We start from the raw sequence: 13862 nt of genomic DNA, 5'->3' as shown, positions 1-13862 counted from the left end.
ATATTCCAAAACAACCAAGATTAACCATTCAAATAAACAGAATTGTCATTTACAAAAATACATTGCATTTTGCTATATAAGTTGATTTTTTTAGTTTTTAATTACACTTTTGGTTCACTTTAAAGAAAATGAAACTTTTGCTAAGTAGTTTTTCTATTCATTCTAAATTTGTCTATAGAAATTTATTCTTCTGTTGAGAAAGCTGCATTTTATCATTTGTTTTCCAGCTCTAGCCATTCTTTGCATTGTTACTGATCATCTCTCTGTCACGTGCCAGCCACTGTGAGGGGAGAGAGAAGACTAGCATGAATCAGTGGCCTTGTCCTGGTGGAAGTGACATTATTGCCACAGGAAACACATACAGTTTGACAAACAAGGAGACCAACAGTCTCACATTAGGCAACCTCAAAACACTGTGAAAGAAAACACAGCTGGGTGGGGTGGGGTGGGCGGAAGAGACTGGTGGGGATGGTGAGGGCTGTCATCTTAGATGGGGTGGTCTGGGAATGGTTCTTCTGAGATGGGGTTCCCCAAGGCCCTGCCACAAAAAGTAGGGCAAAGCCAAACGTTGAAAACAGAGATGTCTCAGCACATATTCATGATTCTAAAAGTGTCAGTCTTGGGTACTCGCCTGACTGTGACCCTCAGAAACCAGCCAGCACAGTTTCTAGGTGTCCTGGGGAAGTCTGACCACCTCTCAACTGTCTTGCTGTATCTGGGAGTGCTTCTCCCACCTGTCCTGAAGCCACCACTGTGAAGCCACTTTCTGTTCATTGTTCTCAAGAGCAGTGTGATTCTCAAGGCTGCAGGCATAGAGCTGAATATGTCTTGATTGCTCAACCCTTGGAAGTCCAAGGTCCAGAAAGACAGAGCATTTTGCTATTTTGTTCACCAGTATATATAAAATATACATATTTCCCAGTGCCTAGATCCACATCAGGCACACAAGAATGAAAGAGAGAGAGAAAGAGGAAGGGAGGGAGGGAGGGAGGGAAGGAAGGAAGGAAGGAAGGAAGGAAGGAAGGAAGGAAGGCAGGCAGGCAAGCAGCTGAATGTTTCCTGTTTCATGTTTTTCTACAGTCAGACTATAAACTTGGGGGAGTTTTTGCTTTAATTCAAGGATTCTCAAGCAATTTCACCTTGAGACCATTTTTAATACTTTTAAAATTCACTGAAGACCCAAATAATTTTGGTTTAAACGTTTCTTCCTACTGATAATACGTTTTTATAAATTAAAGCTGGTGATGAAGAAATTTGGAGGAGATATGCCCAAAATACTTTATATGTGTTCATGAAAATGACCCTGCATAATAAAATAAAAATAATTAAATAAGTTAAAAACAAAAGACAATACATTCAGCAACCAGACCATGTTTAAAGCTGTAGGTTAGAGCAGGAGATATGTGGCTGACTACTCCCTAGTTTAATGTGTCATGTAAGTCTCAAGATGGAGCATGAAGAGATTGCTTCTTATTATCAAAGCTTAAAAAACAAAACCTGTTAAATAATCCATTTAAAAATTACATGAAGTCATTATACACTAACATAAATATTTATATGAAAACTATTCCAAGATGTGTGTGTGTGTGTGTGTGTGTCTGTTTGTGTGTGCATATTTGTGAGTGTGTATAGAGTGCACTGGATTACATTCTGCAAATCTTACTTACTTCTGAGAAAGGGTCTCACTGTGTAGCCCTGGCTGGCCTTAAACTTGTAATCCCCCCGACTCGGTTTCCTAGTAGCTGGTATTACAGCCTAAATTACCGGGTCCAACTTGACAGAACTTTTAAGTGTCTAGAGCCAAAAGTCAGTTGCTATACTTTTCTTGCTGAAAGACAAGAAGAAAACCCAGGTTTTTCAAAGATAGGTATTTGCCAAAAGCAAAGACCTCTCAAAGGTCTGGAATGATCTTGGGAATTTCAAGGGGTCCTGAGGCCACCTCTGAGCAGCACTGTCCTAAGGATTTTTCAGTTCTGTGTGTGGCCCACAGTGCTAGTTCCGTAGTGAGGCATAGGCACTGTAACTGCACAGAAACTAGCAAAGATTAATGGAATTTTTAAATCTCTTTCAGGGTTTCCAGAAGGGGGAAGCCCAGCTGTAGATGGACCATTACCTAGCTTTTCATCTAATTCCACTTTTACAGACCAGGTATGGTGTGAGCTTGATGTTATCGGACTATTTCCAATGAACTTTGGGAAAGGGCATGTCTTCGGAGAAGACAGTTTGGAGTAAGGCTCAACATGGAGTCTGGATTTAAATTAAGTTGGTCTGGTGGATACAGAATGTCCTGGTTTTTTCAGTGACTAAGAAAGACCTGGCCCATTTCTTCTCACTTCTCTTCCAGACACCCTGAAAACAATCAGTGCTTCTTTTGAGGGAATGTGTTGTTTTTGTTGTTAATCCTCTCACATCAATTTTATTTAAACTTTGTAATTTCCTCAGAATAGACCTGTGGAAGCTTATGATATTATAGCCTATATCAAACAGAACAACATAAAAAGACAGAGAAAGGACCCTGTGTGCCCTTGAATAAGTCTCTCTGAGCTTATGCAAAAATGTGAAGATGATAAGTGAATAAATAACCTTATTTGTCAAAACTGAGTAAGATAATATTACTGAAACACTAGCAATTGGGAGTTGGGAAAATCGTTCAGTTGGTAAAGTGTTTGCTGTCCAAACATGAGGATTTGAATTTCATCTCCAGAACCAACCAACAGAACAGAAGAAAACAAAATGAAAAAGGGGTGTGATGCTGTGTGGTTATAATCCCGGCACTGGGGAGACAGAAACAGAGATCCCTGGGGTGGGCTAGCCAGCTAGCCCAGCTTAATCTTTGAGCCCAGTGAGAGACACTAACTCAAAAACCAAAGTAGACAGCTCCTGAGGAGCAACATCAAATGTTGATATCTGGCATGCATGCACTCCTGCTTGTGAACATGCGTGTGCACACATACCCCTACACACATATGAACATACACCCCTACACACATATACAAACACACTGAAATTATGAAGCACTCTATAAAGCATCAAGAATAAGAGCACAATGAGAAAAGAGTATATAATTCATTCAGGAGGAAAAATAGTTGAGGAACCTAGTGAGGTCCATTTATGTTTTAGGACTAAATTTAGCAGCAAACACCAAATGAGAATGAGCTAGCCATAGAAGCCTTGTGGTTGAGCAAAGGAAACACAAAAGTCATTTTAACATTAGTGGTGAAGATGCAGATTATTGCTCCTGACTTGGTTTCGCAAAACTGGCCATTTAAGCAACTCACCTAAATTCTCACAGACTTTGAGGACCAACTCATGATTTTCGATGCCTCTGTCTCCCAGGAGGCTGAACTTCATGGAAAACCCTGGTATGCTGGAGCCTGTGACCGCAAATCAGCTGAAGAGGCCCTGCACAGATCCAACAAGGTTTGGGCATCTCAAAATCCCACACTGTGGAGCTCATCATAAACCCAACTAAGTGATTGCAGGGGTGTAGACACAGGGCTACTTCCCTGCACTTTCTCCCCTCTTGGGATCACCCACTTTGTTCTTCCAGCTCCTTCCTATTTACCTTTAATCTCAAGGCTCTGTGGGCTCCACCACCCCTCAAACAATGGAGAGAAGTGGGAGGCAGGGAGGAGGGGAGGTTTGAGAAAGCCCTGATGCTTCAGGGGCACCACCTTGGAGCTGGGGGCTGGTGGGCAGGCTATTTTGGACCAACTCTTGGGATCCAAGATCTAGATAAAGGCAGCAGAAAACCCCTGTCATCAATGAGTTGATAAGGGTTCCTTTGCTCTGCCCAGATGGAAATTGGGGGTAGAACAGAAGAAGGCCCTCCAGGGCTGCCTCCAACAGGTTGAGGTTTTCCTCAGTTTGTGCTTCTTTCTTGCACAGTCCACACTACTTAGGGAAAAAATGACCACCTTTTTGGGGGGTCCAATGCTGCACCAGGGAAGGTGGCCCTGGAGAGACAGGGTCGGGGAGAGGGTGTGTTTTGGACCAGTCACAACCTGTTTGTATGGGCCAGCCACAGCTTTGCCTTGGTACCAATCACGGTCACTGAGATTTGCCGTGGCTGCACTGTCTTAGTGAGCCCTGGGTGATTCCATGATCTCTGGAGCCAGGACAGTCAGCTGAGGGCTTTTCAGAGACGTCTCAAGGCCTCCGTGTCATGTTCCATTGGTCATCATTGTCTGGCCAACACTGCTGCACTCCATTTTAAATGTCATGGTTGTCTCCATGGCTTCAGGTCACACATTAAATCTCTATAGGAGGTCACTTAGTCCTGACAGTTCTTGTAAATTTTGTTCCTTTGTTTCTGAGATAGACTTTTTTTTTTCCTTTTTCTTTTTTCTTTTCAAATTCTTTCCTAAAGCTAATCGCTGTTGCATGTCTTCTTCCTGTCTTTTTGGCCAAGTTTTGCTCATAACTTTTCAAAATTTATGATTCTAACTATCTTAATAAAATATTTAATACAAATTGGAATATTCTGTTAAAGTTTTTCAACTTTAACGTAAGTCTGTTGGGGTGAGCATTTTCTTCAGTTAACAGCTTGAATTCCCAGCTTCTGCTTTCTCCTCAACAGTTCACACAGAACATGTTAGACTTTTACTTAAGGGAACAGGCAAATATGGCTCCTAGCTCAAGAGACTCTAGGTTTGATCTTACTGTGTCCTTTTACGTATTTCTAATTCCCAATGAGCATAATACCTCAGGAAACACATTAAATGCTGGCATTGACTTCACTCAAGTTCATCTGCCTATACTGTTTTATGAACAGTATTCTTGAAAAATAATAAAAAAATTTTAATCAGCAACAAAAACATGGAACTAAATAATTAATATTTGAAAATAATAAAATATTCTTCACATACTTATTTCTAGCTTCCAGAAATGTAACTAATGCTATCACTGTGCTTCACTTTTATTAAACAGGATGGATCGTTTCTTATTCGGAAGAGCTCTGGCCATGATTCTAAGCAGCCGTATACACTAGTTGCATTCTTTAATAAGCGAGTATATAATATTCCCGTGCGGTTTATTGAAGCAACCAAACAATATGCTTTGGGAAAGAAGAAAAATGGTGAAGAGGTTAGTAATTATTCTTTCTCTATTTGTTTATGTATTTATGTATTTACTTATTTATTTGAGACAAAGTTGTAATATGTAGCCTGCATGGGCCTGAAACTCCCTACCCAAGCTGGCCTTGACCTCATAATCTTCCTGAATGTGGGATCCTGAGGAAGGTACCACTACAGCTGGCTGGTAACTTCTTTTTAACTCATCTCTACATATATATATATATTTGGTTTTTTGAGACAGGGTTTCTCTGTGTAGCTTTGCGCCTTTCCTGGAACTCGCTTTGGAGACCAGGCTGGCCTGGAACTCACAGAGATCCGCCTGCCTCTGCCTCCCAAGTGCTGGGATTAGTGGCGTGCGCCACCACCACCCAGCTACATCTATGTTTTGAACACAGTGGCACCATGCTCAACTAGGTACCAGAGATAAAGGAAAATAATATAAAAGTACTTGGTCTTAGGGTTGTATATATGTCATAAGTAAAATATAAAATAAAATGCAATGTTTTGAAATACTATATTATGTAGTAATGTAGTATATGATGCACACTGTGTAATAGTATATCCTATGAAGAAAAACAGTGTGATATATATACTAGCACTTTTGGTTTTTTTTTTTTTGGGTGGGGGGCAGGGTTTGAGACAAGGTTTCTCTGTAGCTTTGAAGCCTGTCCTGGAATTCGCTCCATAGACCAGGCTGGGCTCCAAGTCACAGAGGTCTGCCTGTCTCTGCCTTCCAAGTGCTGGGATTAAAAGCATGCACCACCACTGCCCAGCCTTTTGTTTAATTTTTAAAATACATATGTCTGTGTATATGGTGTGCATGTGTGTGGGATGCACATGCACATCCATGTACATGTATGTAGGAGCCCGACGCTAATATTTGGGAGTCTTTCTTGATCACTCTCCACATAATTGTTTGAGGTAGGGTTTCTTTTTTTTTCTTTGAGACAGGGTTTCTCTGTGTAGCTTTGCGCCTTTCCTGGAACTCACTCTGGAGACCTGGCTGGCCTCAAATTCACAGAGATCCGCCTGCCTCTGCCTCCCAAGTGCTGGGATTAAAGGCGTGTGCCACCACCGCCCGGCGAGGTAGGGTTTCTTGACTGAATGTGGATGCTCTAGCTAGCTGTTTGCTCCAGGGATCCCCTGGCTCTGTCTTCCGAGTACTAGAATTACAGGCAAGCCACTATGCTCACTTGGCATCTTATGGTCTAAACTCCATCTTTATGTTGCACAGCAGGTGTTTTATCTACTGAGCTGTCTCCTTATTCCCTTTCCACCTTATTAGTAATAATTAATAAGGGCAATCTGATATAATTTATTAGTTCAAGAAAACTTACAAATGGAAGTTGAAATACCAAATTGAATTAAGGTTGTAATAATCAAGGTCTTAGACCAGCTCTCCAAAATCAAAGCCTAGAAACTCAACTCCGGCACTAACTTATGTGACCAGGGAAGGACTTGAGAATTCAGAACTTGATTTGAAACATTAGACTATAATATTTGGGCCAAGATGAGCTCATGTAATGAAAAAAATATTCATATAGACCTTAAATAACAAATAGAAATGTCTTTAATTAGGAGCAAAATGAAAGCTCAACATGTTTCTGTTCTCATGTTTTTTCCGATAAAGGAATTTTGGAGTAAGAGTTAGTATAACCCACAGTGAAAAGACAACATGACCAAGACAACTGTTATAAAGGAAAGCATTTAACTGGGGGCTTGCTTAAAGTTTCAAAGGTTTAGTCTATTATTATTATGGTGGGGAGCATAGCGGCAACATGAAGCTGGAGAAGTGGCTGTATCTTGATCTATAGGCAAAGAGAGCAACACTGAGCCTAGTGTGGGCTTTTGAATCCCTAAAGCCAGTGACACAATTCCTCCAACAAGTTCACACCTCCTAATCCTTCTCAAATAGTGCTGCTCCCTATGACTAAGTGATCAAATATATGGGCCTGTGGGTACTATTCAAGCCACCACATCTATGAATGGTCCAGAAAGGAATACGTGTTCTCATCTTGAATGATGGGTTGAATTTGAATCTGTGGAATGAAAGTTGAAGGAAAGCAAAGGAAAAAAAGGTGGAAAGAACAGTTTAAATAGAGAAAATAGCACGAGCCAGGTTCTAGTGAAGAGTCACTTAAGAGTGAGCATGGTGGTACCTACCTGCAATGCCAACACTTGGGAGGCTGATGTTAGAAGATTGTGAGTTCAAGTCCAGCCTGGGCTGTAAAGTAAGGCCCTACCTCAATTTTGAAAATGGAAGAAGGGATTAGAAAGGAAGGAGGGATGGGAGAAGGGAGGCAAGAAAAGAGAAGGAAGGAAGGAAGAAAAACAAACAGTTTTTGAAGATACTTTCAGAAGAGGCACTTCCTTTCCAAACCCAGCATTGTTTTGTTTTGTTTTTAAATCATAATTGCTGATGCCTCTGTCTTCTCCAATGCTGAGGCTGGGGCTATGTCTTGTTTGCTTTTGCCTTTACAGAACTGGAGGAAAACGGCTGGCTTTAGCGGACACTAAATGAATGAGTTCAGTTGTTGGTTGAATGGCATTTGTAAAACAAACCAAATAGCCTTTGTGTACTCTTTGTTTTGTTTTCTAAAAACTGTGGTTAAGACACACATATCAAAACACTATCACAGACCATCTTGATCATGTTTAGATATGCAGCTTGATATGCAGCACCATTTTGCAACAGTACACAACATTCAACTTCCCATCCCACCAACACTTGTAACTTAAATGGATGCCTCATGGTACCTCATTCACATTCCTCTGATGATTAGTGTTGTTCAGCATCTTTTCACATGTTTGTTGGTCACTTATATATCATCAGAACAGAACTATTTATTCAAGTCCTTTGTACACCTTCCAATCAACTATTGCAGTTTTTGCTGTTGTTGAGTTTGGGAATTTTTTTTTTTTTTTTTGAGATAGAGTTTCTCTATGTATCCCTGACTTTCCTGGAATTCCCTCTGTAGACTAGGTTGGCCTTGAACTGAGAGATCCTCCTGCCTCTGCCTCCCAAATGCTGGCATTAAAAATGTGCACCATCACTGCCCAGCTCTGAGTTTGGGAATATATGAAAATATTCCCCCTCCTTACCTGGGTTCCCTGTTAACTGTTGGTTTTGTTCTCTGATATGTTCTTATTGGTGCCTCTTGGTTTTGGTGCCTGTATTCTTCATGTCACAATCAGGAAATCATTGCCAAATCCAATGTCTTAACTTTTTCCTCATGTGGTTTCTTCTAGGGTTTTTATAGTTTGTGGCTTTAAATGAAGTCTCAGATAATTAGAAAAGACAAACTCTTGAATCTGAGAACACTAATCAAGAACAGGATTGCATTGTCATTTAACAAAGTTCAATAACTGTTCTATTTAATTTTCTAGCCCTGTAGTTTCCAGTTGCACTTGGCTTCACAGCACCCTGTGCTGAACAGACAGAATGAATATATTGTGGCATTTATCACGAGAGTTTCTTTCACTGGTAATGAAAGAGGGTTGGATGGTTGAAGGAGTCAAGACTTCCTTCCCTCCTGCTGGAATCGCTATCTTAAAAGCCTCTTTGAAAATGTCATTTCATCATAATCAGTGTTAGGAGATGGTGGCCATGCTGACAGGACAGACCCAAGAGTGGCTTCATTTCCAAGTCTCCTCAGGAGTGTAGCTCATTTACAAGAGGCAAGAAAATGGGGAGCTGGGAGCTGTCCTAACTTACAGGTCCTGAAATTTTCTTACATAAACTTTGAACTCTCAGAGAGGCTATGGGCTTCCTTGATTAAAAAAGAGAAAAGAAAAAGCCACCCTGGTCAACAAGAATTCTTCAGTTCCATTTGTCCTGACATGCCAGCACCTTTGCCCCAACCTCAGCATAACCAGCCCCTGGACTAATGTGTAGGAGTGTGAAAATAGTGTCTGGCAATGCTGAAAATGAACTAAAAAAAAAATCTCCTTTAAATATTTTGTAAGAAAAAATGTTTTCAATATACTTAACATTAAATGGGAAAATGAAACTTTGTACTACTTAGTATCAACTGTGCATATATTTTAAAGATCGTTTCTCTACTTCTTTTTTTTTTTTTTTTGCTTTTTCTCTCATATGTTACATCCTGACCCTTCCTCCACTCCTTCCAGTCTCTCCCCGCCCCCCATTTCTCTGCTTCTATTTGTGTACAATATAATATAGAGGGTCAATAAATAACTAGTTAGTTAACTTTTCATGCCATTGTTATGGCTTGCACAATATAGTAATCTCATAGCTGTAATGTCTACTCTATTTTGTTGTCCATGAGATGTTGGGTTACTGAACCAGTTATTTTCTGCGCATATGTGGACATCTCAAATACACTGAATTAATATGAACATACATAAAGAGAACTGAGGGAAAGCAGCAACTAAATGATCGCCAATTCATCTTTTATTTAAACCATAAATGTGCTTCAACTCCACTTTGTATCTCAATTACAACTCAATTCAAATCCTTTTCTGTTTCTTTTCTTTGGAACTGGAGTTATAGACAGTTGTGAGCTGCCATGCGGATGCTGGGAATTGAACCTGCATCCTCTGGAAGAGGTTCTCTTAACTGCCAAGCCATCTCTCCAGCCCTCTTCTCTGTTTCTTAAATTCAGAACACATATGTTTTAAACTTGGAGTTTGGTATCAAAGAGCTTGTTTTGCTCATATCCTAGCCCTTTTATTTTTGCATCTGAGACTGTATTTGGCTTGACAACACTCTGTGCCTTCTCCTCACCCCCACCCCCCAAATGAATGTATCATGGCATTTCTCACAGAGGAATTCCACTGGCCATGCTGCTGAGAAGGAGGGCATAAGAGTGAAAGCCTTTCAAAGTCCCTACCACTTACCTCTCCTCCACAATCTAACATTCAGAAGGCTGGCCATCTAAAACACAACTGTATTTCATTTGAGAAGTTGTCCAGTATTATGAATATATTTTATTCAATATGTAGATCTTGGAAGTCATCCAAACAATCAATAAAACGTTTAAATTACTTGGTACCAGATGGCTATCTGTACTTAAGAGGTTAAGGGACACAATAAAGTCAACGGGTGCCAATTCCATAAACCAGGAACTGTTGCAGACCAATTGCTTTAAAAATGTTAGATGTGGGCTGGAGAGATGGCTCAGAGGTTAAGAACACTGGCTGCTCTCCCAGAGGCCCTGAGTTCAATTCCCAGCAACAGCATGGTGGCTCACAACCATCTATAATGAGATCAGGTGCCCTCTTCTGGCGTGTAGGCATACATGCAGACAGAACACTATATATAATAAATAAATAAATAAATAAATCTCTCTTTTTTTTTAATGATAAATGTACTTACTTGATGACTATGAACTTTTGTATACTTAATCCATTTTATTTCATGGTCTGTGTTATATTTATTTAATATTTCATTTAAAACTTTGATTGTTTTTCAAAACAAACTTTCTGACATCTTTAAATCAAGACTTATAGACGTGGGTGTTTCAGATATGGAAAGATTAATGTGTATGGTGAGAGTCTCGCATGAAACTTGTTGCTCTGTCAGTAAATCCACTCTAGTTTAAAAGCAGGCAAGTGTAGTTGGAAAGAAGAGTGTTCAAAAAGCTCCCCTTTCTCATTCAGAAAAGAAAACAAAAGTATAAAGCTATCTAGGAAATCAGTTTTCCTGGTACTGAATCCTAAGAGTAACTTATTCTCTCAGTTGTGTTTCAGTTGGCTTCCATCACTATAACAAAAGTACCGATCATAACCAACTTCTAAAGATTAAAAGGTTTATATTGGCTCAGTTTTGAAGGTCTTAGTCCAAAGTAGGTTGCCCTTGCTGTGTTGGATGATAGGGTGAGTCAGTCCATCATGGCAGAGTGAAATTGCTCATAAGGAAAGACCAGGGTCCCAAATGTCCTCAAGGGCATATCCAGAATGAAGTAAAGGCTTCCAATGAGACCTGTTTCTTAAAGGTTTCACTAACTTAACAGTAGTGGCACTGTAAGAACCTTGCCTTCAACGGTTCTCAACCTGTGGGTCTCGACCCTTTTGGGGATGAAGGACCTTTTCACAGGGCTTGCATATCAGGTATCCTGCATATCAGATTTTGACATTACAGTCCATAACAGCAAAATTACAGTTATGAAGTAGCAATGAAAATTATTTTATAGTTGGGGGTCACCATAACTTGAGGAACTATATTAAACAGTTACAGCATTAGGAAGGCTGAGACATAAGCTAGGGCATGGGCCTTCAGGAGATTGTCAAGATTTGTGCAACATTACAGATAATTTGTATTTTGTGAGAGATGTAGGGAAGTCTATCACATAGACTTAATTAATTTCTAGACAGGGTTTCTTTGTGGCTGTTCTGGAATTCACTCTGTAGACCAGGCTGACCTGACCTCAAGGACCACCTTGTCTGTGCCTCCAGAGTGCTGGGGTCAAAGGCATGTGACCACACCCAACTTGGAAGCAAATATTTTAAATCATTTAGCAAAACCTTTTTAAAAACATTATATCCTAATCGGTGAGGTAGCTTGTCAAAGCAGGTATTCTAATTGAAGCTGTCCATGTGGCTTTGGTCTACTAAACACAGAGCCTGTCACCCTGCAGGCTTCAGCCTTTGTTAAACTAGATGGACACTTCTGGGCAGAAGATCAGCTGAGACCCAGTAACCGAGAACAGCTTGAGAAACTGAGGCGATGAGAGGTATAGAGTATGGTGGTAACAGCTGCTAATTCACCTGTGTTTTGCTTCCCTAGTACTTTGGAAGTGTTGTGGACATCATCAAGAACCACCAGCACAACCCCCTGGTTCTTATTGACAGTCATAATAACACCAAGGATTCCACGAGACTGAAATACGCGGTGAAGGTTTCCTAAAGAAACAGACATCAATACCACTGCTCCAGACATTCCCCCATTTCTCCTTTTGAGAAAGCCTCTGGATATGAATCATCAGCAACAGAGGGGAAGGTGAACAAAGCCGTTAAGGTGGTAAAATTCACTCCTTCATAGGATGTTCACATGAGCTGTACTAGTGCCTGACCGGATGAAGTAATAGCTGGGGAGGTTCAGTTATTATGCTACTAATGTTCTCCAAATAAATGTATTTAAAAGAACCAGGTATAACGCATTTTCAATCATGTAAGAAAACAACACCGTATTTTTCAAACTGAGAAAACTGTGCCCTTGGACACAACAAAGCTGCTAGGAATTTAGGCCCTTACAGCCATCTCTGCTCCATAGTATAGCCAAGCTGTCTACTACAGATGCTTGACAGTTATGTTTTAGGTAAACTGGTTTTTGTTTCCTTTTTTCGTTTTGAGGCAGGGTCTCACTATGTAGTTTTGGCTATCCTTGAACTCACGGAGATCCACCTGACTCTGACTTTCAAATGCTGGGATTAGAGGTGTACGCCACCACTCTCAGCTTTAGTTAAACTGACAGTGTGTAGATGAAGTGTTAAAGTTAACCTAGTGGCAGACAAAGGGGAGGGGGTGGAACAGATCTTTCTATGTGTGCCTCCAACCAGGGAGAGGTATACAGGAATGGACTTTCTAGTTCTTCTGCTAGATTATGTTGTTGGCTTTGCTTATTAGAAATAATCATTCCCTCTTTGATCTGAGCATCTATTAGACACAGTCTAAACTTCATATGGGTTTGAAAATGAGATGATTACAAAAAACTAAATGCAAAAGCCAGGTGCTAGGAAAATATCCCAGAGAATGCAAGCAGGTGGGCCGGTGTTGATGAGTACAAAGGGTTCCATTGTTCATTTTTCTGTTGCTATAATAAAACACCATGACCAAGGCAACTTACAGAAGAGAGAGTTTATTTGGCTTATAGTTATGGAGGGACACAAGTCCATCATGGCAGCAAGCAGCAGGCATGGCAGCTGGAGCAGGATGCTGAGAGCTAGCATCTCAACCACAAGCTGAAGCAAAACCACAAATGAAAAAGAGTGAGGCTTTCCCTTCTCTCAAACCCATACCTCCCCCAGCCCCCTTAACATCCCATGAAAACCTCCTCAAACAGAGCCACCAACTGAGGACCAAGGGTTTAGATGCCCAAGACTATGGGGGACATTTTTTCATTTAAACCACCACAAAGATGAAAGAGATACTATGGTGAACAACAGCCTTGCACAAGGACTTAGGTCAGTCCAGAAATGTCCTCTAGATGGTGCTAAAATGATACGCAGCTAATTAAGTCTAATAATCAAGTGAGGACACACTTGATCAGTGGATAAGACAGTAGCCCTGATATATTTTAAAAAGCCAGATGGTGATGCCCAAAACTATGGGTCAGAGCAAATCACAGACTCTCTTGTACACAGCATGGCATGTTTTTAATGTGTCAGTTTCATGACTAGTAAATTATGGGTTGAATTGTGTCCAAGGCCTTTACAGACAAGAGTCAAGTTAAGATGGGGTCAGTAAGGTAGGTGCTACCAGACGACCTGTTCCTTATGAAAGAAAGAGCTGTGAGTACATGCAGCCATTCATAGCGAGAAGAGAACACCATGTGAAGACGAGGGACTGGAACTGTGTACTCATGAACCAGGAGTGCTAAAGACAACTGCCAAACAAGCAAAAGCCAAGCAAGGGCAAGGGCAGATCCCCTCCAGGTTCAGAGGAAACATGGGCCTGATTATACCTTAACTTCAGACTTCAAGAACTGGGGGTCAATGAATCTCTTTCTTCAAGCCATTTGGATTGTTGTGGTTTGTTATAAGAGGCCTGTGAAAATGAAGTCAATTCACAGACACTTTTTACAATATAATCTTATGTGTATGTATA

General features: G+C 40.6%; 1 protein-coding gene across 1 annotated transcript in view; it reads left to right on the top strand.

Annotated features, from left to right (window-relative positions):
* Blnk (B cell linker) overlaps positions 1-12174 on the top strand; it is a 71151-nt gene extending 58977 nt beyond the window's left edge. The window contains exons 14-17 of the mRNA XM_036196457.1: positions 2072-2148; positions 3337-3420; positions 4930-5085; positions 11824-12174. Coding sequence (XP_036052350.1) covers positions 2072-2148; positions 3337-3420; positions 4930-5085; positions 11824-11943 — 437 coding nt within the window. The 3' untranslated portion in view covers positions 11944-12174. The remainder of the gene's footprint in view (positions 1-2071; positions 2149-3336; positions 3421-4929; positions 5086-11823) is intronic.
* The last annotated feature ends 1688 nt before the right edge of the window (positions 12175-13862 follow it).

Source organism: Onychomys torridus, chromosome 1, assembly GCF_903995425.1.
Source record: "Onychomys torridus chromosome 1, mOncTor1.1, whole genome shotgun sequence".
Taxonomy (NCBI): domain Eukaryota; kingdom Metazoa; phylum Chordata; class Mammalia; order Rodentia; family Cricetidae; genus Onychomys; species Onychomys torridus.
This window is presented reverse-complemented; position numbering and strand designations above follow the sequence as displayed.